The sequence below is a fragment of the Argiope bruennichi genome, chromosome X2 (genome assembly GCF_947563725.1).
Source record: "Argiope bruennichi chromosome X2, qqArgBrue1.1, whole genome shotgun sequence".
Classification (NCBI taxonomy): domain Eukaryota; kingdom Metazoa; phylum Arthropoda; class Arachnida; order Araneae; family Araneidae; genus Argiope; species Argiope bruennichi.
In genome coordinates, this window is record NC_079163.1 from 132226857 (window position 1) to 132241760 (window position 14904).

General features: G+C 31.2%; 1 protein-coding gene across 2 annotated transcripts in view; it reads left to right on the forward strand.

The window, feature by feature from the left end:
* The window catches only part of LOC129960249 (AT-rich interactive domain-containing protein 2-like), a 107968-nt gene that overhangs the window by 54483 nt on the left and 38581 nt on the right, over nucleotides 1–14904 (forward strand). For both annotated transcript variants that reach the window (XM_056073521.1, XM_056073522.1), the window contains 3 exons: nucleotides 12505–12656; nucleotides 13557–13775; nucleotides 14017–14148. In XM_056073521.1, coding sequence (XP_055929496.1) covers nucleotides 12505–12656; nucleotides 13557–13775; nucleotides 14017–14148 — 503 coding nt within the window. The remainder of the gene's footprint in view (nucleotides 1–12504; nucleotides 12657–13556; nucleotides 13776–14016; nucleotides 14149–14904) is intronic.

Genomic DNA, 14904 nt, shown 5'->3' on the forward strand with positions numbered 1-14904 from the left:
TTGCATATTAGGAGGAAAAAAAAAAAAATAGAATTTGTTAATTCGACTTTATTGAATTTCTGTGTTTCGCTGCGTAGTCGCAAAATGTCGCATATTTCTTTAACTTTAGAATATTATTATCGAACTGGTAGCGAAGTGGTTCCAATATAAATACAAAGTTGGACCTGCGCATCTAATTAAGCACCCTTTCTGTGAAATGGACATTCTTGATAAAACTTAACAAGCATTTTATTTGATGTTAGAAAAAAGGCGTTATTCATTACAGTGACTTCTTTTGACCGAACTTTATTAAATAAGTGTCATTCTTGTGTATTCGAGAAAAGGGATATTCCTTAATTGACAGCTCCGTTGTTCCGCCTACAGAAGAATCCTTTTGATATCGGCATCGATTGTTTTCTCCAAGTATTGGAATTGCAGTAGTAAGGTTTAACTAAAACTTCAGTGTATGTTCTTTGCATTTTCCCTCTTTTAACTTTTTTAAAATAGGAATTAATGTATGCCGATTCTTTTTTTTTTCCTCCTAAGATTATGCATTTTTCAAGTGGTTGTTTATAAAAATCAAACGATTATTTAAAAGGTTTTCATGGTTATTTTTGAATTCTAGAAAGCTCTGAGATATATGTTTCGGGTTTCCCGTTCTAATGGTGTCATAACTTCAAATGGAAAATTTCTTGATTCAACTCTCATAATTCTGAAATAATAAAGAATGCAGCGTACTTTTGTTTAATTTGGTTAAAAATTTTTGCTTTGACAATTATATTGTCATTTTGCATGCAGTTTTCTTAGAAATGACAGTTTATAGTCTCCAGTAATAATATCGATTAGTTTATTGAAATTAATAAAAACATCATAAAAATGAATAAAACCTTTGGAATACCTTTATGTTTCTAATAATCCAACATCTTTTTAATTTTGAACTCTGCATCGCGTATGTTAATCACCATCAAAGCATCACCATTATTCCTCCACTTACCAGATGTTTAGTTAAGTATCATTCTTATTCATAATCACACCTCAAAACATTAGGGATGATGGAAATAAAATGCTTACTATAAACTTTGCTTTAAATGCTAACTAACAAATTTGACATTTTGCATCTACATGTACAATTTTTTTTCTCTTTTGAAAAGTTCTAAATTTAATTGAATTTTTAAATTCTAACGTGTTGGGTATTCTAAGAATGGATTTTTCAAAATTTAAATTAGAAGTTTAATTAAAAACTAAAAACAGAATTTAAACGTGTTTCCACCATAACATCGAAGCTTATCAGACAAAAATTATTTTTACACCTTTTTAAAAGTTTAAAAAGGTCATTTTTAGTGACACTAAACAACATGCATTTAAAAAAAATTTAGTAATTTTTGAAAATTTGTTTTGGACACAATTTGTAATAATAATTTTTATTGTAATGAAAATTCAAACAGTGTCACTGTTTCATCGAATCGTTGAATCATATTAAACATGTTAATTTGTGATAAAAAATTGCTTTAATATAAAATTCTAAACTTTAAAGTAATTCACCGAATAAGATTCATCGCTTGTTGAGTGTTGTTTAAGACAATGGGATATATAATCTCGCGCAACCTAAAAAAATATTTCCTAAAAATTGCATGAACGTCGTTTTTAATTTTATTTCTAATTACGGAACTGGTGTCTTTTTAACCATGAGTTACTTATGAAAACTAAGAATTGTGAAATCATTTTCATTTCTTCATAAAATACGTAATCACGTTTTTCGATAATTTTTTTAAAACTAAAGTTAGAAAAATTTATATGGCTGCAAATAACTTATATTGCTCCTAAATTGCTAAATATTGTGAGATGCATTGGAGGACATTTATCCTTTCCATCTAAACCATGTCGGATTTTTATTGATGCATATATAAAAAGTCAAATGCAAATGTTGGATCATCATATTGTTACGAAATTTCGGGGTTCGTTTGGATAGTGGAAGTTATATGGTGTGAATAACGCTCAATCGCCAGTAGAAAATAAAACAACGACGTTTATTTACACGAAGACACACAGGACAGCACAAAGACGACAACTATATACAGCACAGAAGACGATTTTCTTCTGCCGAGACGTGCAGCATACAACAGTATACACAGCAGCTCTACTCCGCTAGTCCCTGGAAGACGAGTTCTTCACCGTCGCTTCCGACTACTCTTCGACTCCACTGGTCCACGACTCAATTCACCACTGGTTCGCGACTCAATTCACCTTCCTCCCCGAACTCGATGATAGCTTATCGGGGCACCCGTCCTTGGAATAGGACTATCCCCTTAATGAAATAACTGGTGGAAACATGACTTAACCGTCCTCCCCGACAGCTGCAGCTCCTTTTATAGGTCTCAGGAGACGGGGCTAGAAACCTCTCAACCAATCAAGAACGTTCGAGGAGTAACTCGGTTCCTACTGGACGGATCGGGAAATTCTCGATGTTTCGGGTATAATCTATTTTGGCGCAAAAGTCGCCAAATGGTCGCCAAGCTCTGGGATCTCCTATGGAACCCACTATGCTGGGAAGCCGCATCACAGGTTCGTAACAATATGCTTCTACATCGACATTTTCAGAAATGATGTATCCATCTTAATTAACTAGTAATTTGTTAATTTTAAGAAGCGTTGGAAAAAATCATAGATTTTTATTGTTAATCTTGTAAAAATTGACTTAATTTTTTGATATGATAGCCCCCCCCCCTCCATTTTATGGTCATTTTTATGCTTTATTCAGAACCAAAAATTTGTTTTACAATAAAAGATGTTTCTGTAGTTTTTCAAAAATAAACATAAAATTTAAAAATAAACATTTCAACATTCTTACCAATAAAAACAATGCATTATTATAAAATAGAAAACATGCGTATTTTCTAAGCATAGCATGTTTACAAACATGCTATGCTTAGAAAATACGCATGTTTACGTTTGCATAAATATTAAAAGGTGCTTAAAAAATGTTTATTTTTTGCAGCAATTTCTCACTACGCACCCAGTTTCACAATATGAGCTTTTTTTTTTTTTTTTTTTTTTTTAAATCCATTTATAATTTTTTCCCATTCGGGTTATAAATTAGTGAACTGTTTTTTAAATTCGAATTTTTTAAAATCATTTCTGACGTATCTTACTGAATTTAAATATTTTAATATATTTTTGAGCAGACCATTTTTTAGTTGGTTAATTTTGAATGCAAAATCTGTATCTCTTCAGAAAGGGAGCGAGAGAGAGAAAAAAAAAAAAAAAAAAAAAAAAAAAGATTTTTATAAACTGTTTTCAAACTGCTACTTTTTTTTTTTTTTTTTTTTTTTTTTTTACTTGAACCTATTTCCGATTTAATTCGTCCGATTTTAATTCATATGTTTCTATGATATAAATAAGAATCTCTGTTTAAAATTATCGTTTTAAGATTAAAAACGAAACTAAATTGTGCCTTTTTCTAGCGAGTAAAATTTCAACTCGAATTATTAGTGCACAATTTCGTTATTTATTCGCCAGACAGAAATTTATATGTTAGTTTTTTCCCCATATTATTTCCCATGACCAAATGTTCTCGCAATTATTTAAAAGAAATAACATTGAACTACTGCTCGTCAACGGATTCTGAAACGACCCCATTTCGACGGTTCCATCTCATTAACGGGTGAGACGCGCAACGATGAGTGCATTTCCGGTATTCCCTTTCACCTTGGATTTCCCTTATTAGATACTACAGTACACTCCCGATTATCCGCGGAATTGGGTGGGGCGGCCGCCGCGGATAACAAAAATCGCGGATAATCCGAAAAAGGCTAAAAACGGGTATAACAAACAAGAAAACAGTCATTCCAACTTTGAAAAATCGTTTTATGTACAATAAAACGTAAAATAAACAGCAGTAAATGTTTAACTAACGCTTAATATTTTAGTATATCGCTCAAAACTAACCTAAAATGCATTTTGTTAATGAAAACAGAAAAGTGCTTTGTACTTACGAGAGGCGTCAAGGATACACAGAAAAATTAATACAGATGTACTGTTTTAATACTGTAATGTATTATGTAATTACAAAAGCATAACTGTAAAACTACACCTTTTTAAAGAAATCAGTCATTTGTGTTTGCTTCTTGCTTTGGAAGCATTTTCTCTTTGCTTGGAAGCAAAAAAAAAAAAAAAAAAAAAACCTTAGTGCGGCAGGCGCGGATAACCCGCCCGCGGATAATCGGGAGTCTACTGTATTAGCAAATGTTAACATCTCCTCCTCCTTTCATCTTTCCTTTCACCACTATTTTGAAGAATTAAACCCATCCTAACGCATGCGCAAAAACGCGGAGGGTTTTACAATCCGTTGCTGAACAATATGTAAAATACGTGTAAACTTTATCGGTATATGATATATAGAATAATTAAAAAGTAATCCGTTTTCAATTATTGGAATATCATTAATACTGTCTGTTAACAGCGTGGGAACAAAATGTTGATTAGTTGAAATTAGCGTACGTCGTGCACCTGTTATTTTCTATACTTTAATAAAATGTAAATTCATGGATAGGGAAAATGCTAGGCAATGTGATGTTCAAAAGGAAGTTTTCTGATTGCTTTTCCGTGCTCCAGGGCTTTTAGAGTGGCAGCGCTCAAGAACTGCGTTACAGTTCATTTTACAATTCCCATAAAGAAATTTTACCACGGCAACGGACGTTATCGATTTTCCATAATGCTACCGCTATTATTGTATCTTCACCGGTATTCTGCTTCTGAAAGTGTTTTGCTAATTGCTTTCTGTTGCATTTACCTGCATTTACCTTAGGTTTATATTTTTATGGCACAAGAGCCAATTCTGGCTCTTGTGCCATAAAAATATAAACCTCAACCTCTACCTCGCCTCACCTTTAACTTATCATGGCCATTCCATACCTTTCTTCTGCCTTTTAAAAACTCTTTTTTGGACATTTTCATTAATTGTGCGTTCTTTTGCTTTCCTTTTTATTTCCGAAAGTACATATATTCTTTTCTAATTTTTTGAATCATTTAACCACAATTAATGAAAGTATTAGTATAGGACATGTGCCATAAAAATATAAACCTCAACCTCTACCTCGCCTCACCTTTAACTTATCATGGCCATTCCATACCTTTCTTCTGCCTTTTAAAAACTCTTTTTTGGACATTTTCATTAATTGTGCGTTCTTTTGCTTTCCTTTTTATTTCCGAAAGTACATATATTCTTTTCTAATTTTTTGAATCATTTAACCACAATTAATGAAAGTATTAGTATAGGACATGATTTGTTGGAATTAAATTTTTTTTTCTACTTTATATATAATTCTCCATAAATGAATGTTTGTAATACTGGAAAAATAATATAAAAATGAATTGTTTTTAAAAGACTATAGCTGATTTATTTATGCAACTGTTCGGTCACATTTGTAAGCTATGTTTTTTTAGGTATACAAAATGAGATTTACATTAACTCTTACTGCATTTAACAAATAATCTAATTCTTTAGTGTACATCAGAAGCACAGATAAAATGCAATAAATATTGGCGAAGTGATGAAAAACAGATTTGAATTTCTGCGTTAGAATTGTGTAAATAACGAATTATTAGACATTATCACTTGGTGCAAGGTCAGTTATTTTGTTTTAAAACATTATGATAAAATGGATTTTTAAAGGAGCGTGAAATTTTCACTAGTCATCCCATTTTCTGATCCCTCCTCAGAAAGATTGTTTTAAAATCCTTTTCATACAACTAAGAAAATTTCTTTTTCGGATATTTTTAAAGGTATTTTTATCGTTAAGTAAATAATAACTATTGCTTTGTTGATTTTTGCTAATTTTCATTTAGATTCGAATATGAAACTACGGAATTTCAGTTTGCTAACACCTGCTGTTGAATCATTAAAATATTGAAATGAATTTCATGAGTAATTCTTTTTAACAGTACGGCTCTAATAAACACTATGTCATTATACGTCTTGTTTTATTTATTCCTCATTTGTTCAGCATATCATATAAGATTTGTTCAACAAAGAAAAAATAGCAGATAATTTGTTTCTGGAAAGCGCTGGAATTATTCTATACTAATTTATTGCTCCAAATTATTTTGATAAGAATTTTTTTGTGTGTGTTCAATACTTACAATGTACAATGCTTACCTGTACAATGCATACCGAAAGAATTCCTAGTCCTAATTTTAAATAACGTTTTTCTTATTTAGATTTTTTAATGCTGTTCTGAAGCTCCGTAACATGTTTTATATCAATATTTTTGTGCAAAGAGGAATGTCAATCATTTGCTGATGCTGCTATTGTTGCTGGGTCCATAATTTGAGATTAGCCGAAATGTTCACTCTTAGAATATAACAATTACCAAAATTGGTTTTTGTTACTCGTTCCGATATTTTATTTGTTTTGTTTTGTGATATCTTATGCCACGAACTACTACAGTTTCTGCATTCATAAAATGTATTGCCAGTCGATAAAATACAACCTTCATGACGAGTTGATCCTCAGGCTCTGTTCTCCTAAGTGTACGACCTCGGGGTATTCTAGTGATCTGATTTCCATTCGTGGCTTTTCTTCTTCTCCCTCAACGACAAACGAGAACTTCCATGTGAAGCTGATGCTTTTTATGGACAGCCAAAAATCCCCACCACTCTACATTATGAACTCTGCTGTATTCACTTGTGTGGTTAGTCTCTGAGGGTAACTTTCTTGGGCTTCACTATTTCAGCTCTATGGTTAAGGGGGCTCATTATCCCCAGGGGTGATTCTGAGCAAATTAATTCCATCTAGCTGCAAAAAAACATGGCTACCTTCTCTTTTTGGTATTTTTTCGTGATGGGCGATGCCGTCGGATCTGAATTTTTTTCTACTTTCAGAAGGGGGAAGGGAACGGCTTTCTTCGAGTGAGCACAGTAAAGGAAATCCAGCTGAGCTTCTTTTCAACACTTTCTTTATCATTAAAAAGAGAGAGAAAGAGAAATTCTACTTATATCATCGTTTCTGGTCGAACTGAGTAGAATTGATTTTATTGATGCTGTTGTATTTATTCGAAAACTTCGTTCAGGTGATTTACTTCTCGACATTAAATCTCGAAAGCAACCGGAAAAAATTGTTAAACTTAAAAAAATCGAATCAGTACCAATGGCTGTTAGCCTCACCGAGCAATAAATTTTCTCAGCAATGTCATTTCCTGCGGGGAATTGATAAATTTTCCGATGAATTAAATAATCGAAAACTTTAAAAAGTCATGGAATGTTTGTCGTATTTCCTTACAAATGGGCGACGAGATCTTTGGTACCAAACATCTTGTCCTCACTCCAAGATTCCGTGAGACATTAAGGCAGGGTATAGGAAATTATCTGTTAGGCACAATGCACCAACTCTTGCCATATTTCCAGTGCCTGATTCTAAGTCATCCTGCTGTGTGAGAACTCGCAGCGGACCGCAGTCGAAGGGTCTCATGTTTCCTTTTCAAACTCATGCGCTCCATAGTAATTTGAAAAGGAAGTTATAGTTGCAAAAGTTTAAAACCAAATTTCATATCTTGAAATGAAGCTCATTGTTAAAGCTGGAAGTCCAGCACCTAGAACTAGCTATTCATCTACTATTAGAAAGACTTTCTCAAGAAAAAGTCTACAAATATGTGCTTTTATAAAGCTCAACAGATGTTTACTAAAACTTTGATGTTGTGGCATGTGGTACCGTTTAACTTGTTTAAATAATTTCTCATAATAACAATTTGTTACATGAACTTCAGTACTACAGAATAATGCACCGTTAATCTGTAAGATAACCTTTCCTATCTTATCCAAAACTACTTCGCAAGATTATGGATGATTTCCAAATCGTTGCGAAAAAGAAAAATTCGAAAAATAATCTTTTCTGATCAATAATATAATAGATACCGAAAACCAGTCTAAATTTTGGATGAAATCATTATGGCAAGTCTCAAACCCAGTTTCAATACCGGCTGATCATGTTAATTCCCCGGCTCTGAAGCCGACACTATTGAAAATGAGCCTGAATTCGATGAAGCAAACGAGATGAGTGAGGACCTGTTTCTAGCTCTACAAAACAACTTTAAGTACTTTTGAACCAACCATTGGCAAATACTTAAAGAAGTGCTCTAATTGCCCCTTTTCAAATCAAATTTAAAATATATTAACGTATTTCTTTAATTATTTATACCTTTATGACATTTTTTCGCTACTTAGCATTTGTTCTCTTATTTTACATAGCTTGGCATTCTTTTGGATGTTTAAATGATAATTCGAATGAAATTTGGAATTTTTATCGTGAGATTTTAGCTTTTACTTTTAATGTACATGTAGTTTTAGAAGCTTTTGCTCCTTCTTAAAACGCATATTTTGCTCACCATTTATGCTTGATGTCTCATAGGCGCGAAAACCATATTTGTCTGTGAACCCCCACCATCACTCATTTACTCAATGAAAAATTGACTTTAATAGAGTGGTATTAAAATAGAGAGGATAACAACAACTTTAATATTAAACAAAAAAATGTTAGACATTAATTTTTTACCTTAATCCTTTTTTTTTTTTTGTTAAATTTTATTGCATTTTTTATTTGGTAAATGAAGTTTCCTTTGTACTTCACAAGCGCTAAATCTATGTCTAATCTTTGTCGTAACCAACAAAACTTGTATATTTTTGTGTACGGTATTTAATTCTCATTTATCGCTGTGGTCTTGGCTATGATTATTTAATATCGTAACGATAAAATTATTTCCGTTCAATTAAATTTTTTCATTGGGATGAGAGTAGTTCCTCGGTCGCCATTAATGTTCCTCGTGGGTACTAATTTGGGAACATGGATACTAATTTGGGGCATTTATCCTTTATGGGATAATTATCTGGAATTGGTTGTAACGTCTTTTCTCATTTCGCAGTGGAACTCATTCAGAGCTTAGAATTAAGACAAAACTTTGTCTAAAAAGGAGTGTATAAAATGACATTTTTAAATTTATTTTTAAGAAATTTAATAAAATAAAAGGATAATAGCTGAAATTAAAAAAGCACACTTTCAATATAATAGTAATTATGATAAATTAAGTCACTCTTTAATTATCTCGATTTTACATTGCAATCTTAATTAAAACAAAGACAGTCAGAAATAACAATTTAGAACTAACCGAGATGATGTGGGCTAATGGGAAATTTTTTAAAAACTCGAATAAACGAAATTCTATTATATTAATTGCTAGTGTGTAAGCTCTAGGCATTATCTTGCATGGCTTTTATTCTGATATATTTAATATTCCTTTTTGAAATTAGAGCAGATCTCATAGTTTTGAAAAACTCACATGAGAATATTCAATCGATGATGTTTAACATACAGCTGCTCCCATATCCTCAGCAGATTTTAAATGGAATCCAATCTTGAATCTGTGACCCTTTGATCTCGAAGTTGAGACTATCACTGTACCATCGCAGCATTGCTGATTTCTGTGTTGGTTAAGCTAAATTGACTGTAGGGAAATATTTCATGGATTTCTGGACATATGTCTTCTAATAATATATTTCTCCGTAATTTTTGTTTACACGTAATACTGAAATTTCGCCCCACAACATAAGACAAAAAAAATAAAAATAGCTTTCCGTATTGTCTAACGCTGAAAATAGGTAGTTCAGTTCGTTGTTTGTTTATACCGCCAGAACCCAGCAATTTTCCTGAAGTGCCTTGGGGGACTATTCTTGATAGAAGCGCGCGCGTTGTTTGAAATTCGGAGCGAAAGTTTGAACCGGCACAAAAGGTAGCGAGTGACTACGTCATCTCAATCAGCTGCTCCTGCGGTGACCTGTGACGTCACCCCATTCGCTTCGTTTACCAACAAATCCCACTGACGTTCGCTCAGATTAAAACTAAAAAGAAAGATTTTTCTCCATTTCACTTAAGCAACGCGTAGTGCCCTCGAGATTTGGTGAAATTTCTTTATTCGTTTGATCAGCTGTTATTGTGTTTATACATTTTTTTTTTTAATCGATTGGGGTAGTATTTTCTCATTTGTTTACAGATTTCTAATATATGTGGATTAACAGTAAAAAGCGTTTTTCATCTTTGTTTTATCCATTTTGTATTATTGGCTTCGCATATAATAGCGAAATCTATTTTTTAAATCATTAAAAGGGCAGTTTTGTAAAGTATTAGTTTAGTTTCACGGCAGAAATCTTTGAAAAAATTAGCGCATAATTTTTTAAAAAAATTATAATTATGTACGTTAAATGATTGATAGTTAAATTATATCGATATGCCGTACTGGTATCATAAAAAAAAGTAATTTTTTTTTTAATTATTCTAGATGTAAAATCTAAAATGTGGCAAGAACTGGAACTAATTATGTTATGTAGGTAAAATTCGACTGGTAGTATATGTTGTTGTTTCTAATCCCAGGTGTTATGGCTGCGCTATACCACCTCCATGAAACCAAAGATCTCTAAAAAGTCCAAAACAATACGGATCCTTTAAAATCTCAAAAATCGTAAAATTTAAACATTTTAGAATGTGATTGGAGGAGGCTTGATCTATCTTGCACCAAAAAACGAGAGAGAGGCGTTTGCTGTTTTCTAGAGATATTCAGGCGGTGACACCAACCAGGACTCTTACCAGAGTACCAAGGGTGAGCAGGTGGGACTCTCCAAAGTGCACTCGACTCCATCTTTTTGATAGAGGAGATTTCAGAATAAGTTAGTGTTGCATCACCATAGAATATGTCAGCTGTGGCAGTCTTAGCTAAGTTATCCGCTATATCATTACCATTTAAACCAACATGTGAGGGGACCCATTGCAAGTGTATAGAGTGTTCAGCAGAGAGCCTGGCAATAATATGTGATATCTTTAATTCGATTGAGGCTGCCTGGATGGCTGATCTTTACGATGTTTGGCCTGTTTGATCTATTATATATTAATTTCTGTGTGAAAATACTAGGTTCAGAACTAAAAGTAAATAAAATACTACGATTTCTATAATTTTCGACGGGAGCCGTCCTTCCCTCACCAGAAAAACTGTTCGAAAACATTTTCTTTTTTCTCCTCTAAAAATTTGAAATATTTTTACTCAGTTTTATGTAAATAAAAATATTTAATCTAAACGTTCGGAGTGAAAGAGTGAAACGGACCAATCTGTCTCTATTGTGCTACATTAAAAAAAAAAAAGCCAGTAATCTTCTAAACTTTGTCTAATTTCTGTTCATAACCGCGCTACATTGTTTACAATACTATAATTATCAAAAATATCTTTATATTTTTTTCCTTCTACATTTTATTAAACATTTATTCATAGCTAATTTTATTTTAAATTCTGAGAATTTTTTAATTGTTTTTAATTTTATTTAAAAATATTGGAGATATTTTATTTTGAAGGTATTCGCGGACGTTTTAAATATATCATTTGAGAAATATTAGTTAAGTAATTTGTCCATTGTTTCCTCACAAAAAAGATCATTGATTAGACAATAGATTTAAGTATTTATTTTTGTTGTTTTTAATTTAGTTTTACATGGTGCTAGATATATTCGTAGTATTTGAAATTTCACTATTGGAATATGAATACCACACAACTTTCGTTGATTGCTATTTTTCTTTAAAAAAATACTTTTCGGATATATCGTAATGAAATTTATGACGAAATAGCTTATAAGAATAGATTTTAAAATGTATTTCTTTTTTACAAATCTACTCATATAGAGTAAATTGAAACTTGACTTAAAGTTTACAAGAAAATCAATAAGATTTCTTTTCCGAAGTATGTGTCAAATCCATTTTCGTCAGAATAAAAGATGTTTTTATGGAAATGCACATTTTTTTTAAAATAATTGCACGGTGATTTATTATTTTATCGAATTATATATTTTGTTTTGAATTGTATATGTGATAGAATTTTGAATTCTTAAATTTAGTAATCTTCAATAATTAGTTTTGGACTATTTCCAATGGATTCACACTTTCATTTAAAAAGAAATCATTCTTAAAATAAGCTCATGATCGATATTTATTACACTAGTTCGAATTTATTATTTATTTTCTCATTTTTTTAACACTTGAATCGCTGTATTGAATCTCAATAGGAAAACAAGAACTCTCCAAGGTATTTAGAAACAAAAACATTTTCTGTATTTTTGTTTTACATTGAAATTTGTGATTGCCTGTAGTGAAAAACTAAATGCGATGGATAATTCAGTGTTTGACTTTCAACTTTAAAAGGATTTTCTTTCACTATTCAAAAAGCCAATGTCTCAATTCCAGTGAATAAATTCAATAAAATTTGCTGTGGTTTGCCAATAATTCACGAATCCTTCACCTAGAAGAGAATGCATTCTCTGATAAGACGAGTAGGGTTTTGTAATGCTCTCTGGTGTTGAAGTAATATGTTTTTTTTTCACATATACATTTTTGATGAGAATCTAGATTTTCTTTTTCTTGGTAGGAATGTGGAGTTCAGCTACATGACGGAACTGTGTAATGTTTACAGTATGAAATTGAAATGTTGGTTCGTTTCTTTCCAGATACCTCGGTCATTATGAAAAAATTCACTTCATGGGAGAAGATCCTGAACATGAGAAAAATCAGTCATCGGAATCTCATAATCGAAAATTACAGCTCACTCTCTTTCACCAAGTACCTATGGTTTATAACGCTGCACAACATGAAGTGACGGGTAAATTATCATTTATTTTGTAATCCTAACATTTAATTGAAGCTCAAATTTGTATCTGAGTTTACTGCGCTAGTTTCATTCATGCCATTCAGTTACTTATACTAGATACATTGAAAAGAGTTGCTTTAATTATCAAATTATAAATTACTGTGTAAGTCTCAACATTGTTTCTTCATATTTTCGTTAAGTTACGTTATATGGTCGAGCTTGAAGGAAATACAATAATCTTTGTGTTATCAGGTAGATATCAAACAGAGGATTGATGAATTATTGAAAATACAAGTCTATTTAAAGAAACTACAATTCAATAGCAAAACCTATGTTTTTGTACAATTATCCTTTTATATAATTTTACACAATTCAGTATATAGAATTACTAATTGAGAAAAGGAGCCTATTATTTATATGACACTAATTCACTGGCATCAACATACTGGGATCTGTCCCCTTCCTTTTCACACTTCCCTTTTGAAAACATCTGGCTGTAAAAGAGACCATATTGGTGAAGTGCCTGATTGTGGAAAGATCACTATATTCCTAAATGAATTTTAGATTCTAAATCGCCTTGTTCTTGTTATACTGATTTGTGGAGACATTTTTTACTTAATGTTCATTTGAATAAAAAAAAAATGATATCAATCTGTTAAGTTAATACTTTTTAAAGCAAAAATGTGTCTGTTGCATATTTTTTTACAATTTGTGTACATATCATATAATAAATAATTGGATTCATTTTATTGAAATTTTTTAATATGAAATTTTAATAACTTGTAATGCTTTATTTGCTACTTAATCTGTACTTGACATAAAATATATATTGTTCTTGAAATAATCATGTTTATATTTTATTTTATCTTTGCTATATTGATTATATATTTAATTCATCTATAACTCTTACAGATACTGCTCGTGGAACTTCCGGCTTGAATCAAACTTTTGTGTCTCCTACTGATTACGATAAACTTTGTATGTCTCTTTTATGTGGTCTTCCAAATGAGCAGGAATTGGCTCTTAATGTTTGTACTATTTTGTCAAATGAAGGAAATTACATGCTTCATTTGGAACAGTGTCCTAAGCTAGTAGATCTTCTAATTGCACAAGCTGGTATTTGGAATTTAGGTATTTTTTTATTATTATTATTAAATTTTTTATCGAATTTATATATTAGATTTTGATTGCATTTAAATGTAGCAAATGCAATGCAAAAGTATATTTGATGAATATAATTAAATATTTTGTAAAATTCTTTTTTTATTATTTTCACTACCAAAGGATATCTGTAAAAACACATTAGTTTTTTTAAATTTATTACATTATGTGACTTTTATGCATGCTATAGTTTTTGAAATTTTTTTTTCAGCTGATAGTTCTTTAAAGATGTTGTATTTAGAAAGCTGGAAGGGCCTGAGAGGGAGGAATGTGTATCGATTTTGGCGGAGTTGCTTAGACCTAAAGAATACTCAACTTGTGCAGTTATTGGGGTTAGATCTTGGTATGATTTTAATCCATATAAATTTCTTTCTGTATTTAAAAAAAAATATTATTTTATAATTATATTGTGATGACGGAACTATATTTTGAGTGAATTGTTTTAATTTACTGCAAACATTGCAATGTTGTTATTTCATAATAGTGCACCAAGAAATGCATTTTATAAGTATATTAGATTCTTTAAACTTATTTATGATGTGCTATATTCGATGAATTCTTTTACAGTATTGTAAGCTTAATATTTAACTAACTATTGTGTCCAGGGATTTAATTGTACTTTTTAAATCAAGTTTATTTGAAGTTGATGTAAATAAAATTTGTTATGGAAACTATAACCTATTTATAAATAATTTCTATTATTCATTTGATAAATGGCATGAAAAAAAGTGTTGACATGCTACTGTTTTCAGCTATTAAAATGATATTTATGATTGTTTTCTTTTATTGATAGCCCCAACTTTATTCTTTTAATTTTCCAAAAGTAAATGGTTGGTCGTTTTTAAAAATGTAGGTGTAATTGCAGTTTAAATTTTAAAATGTCTTGAAAAATCCTAATAAACTGCTACTCCTAATTTTCCAACTTAGACAAATCACTGTTCTCTCATGCTTGAACATGCTCCATTACCACCCATGCATGCATAGATCTTGAATTTCTACCAATTGATGTATTTTTTCTTTATTTACGGGGATTGGAACTTTAATAGTGGCAACACTGCTGTAAAAACGCCTTGCAACAAAACCAAAGAATGTCACGTAT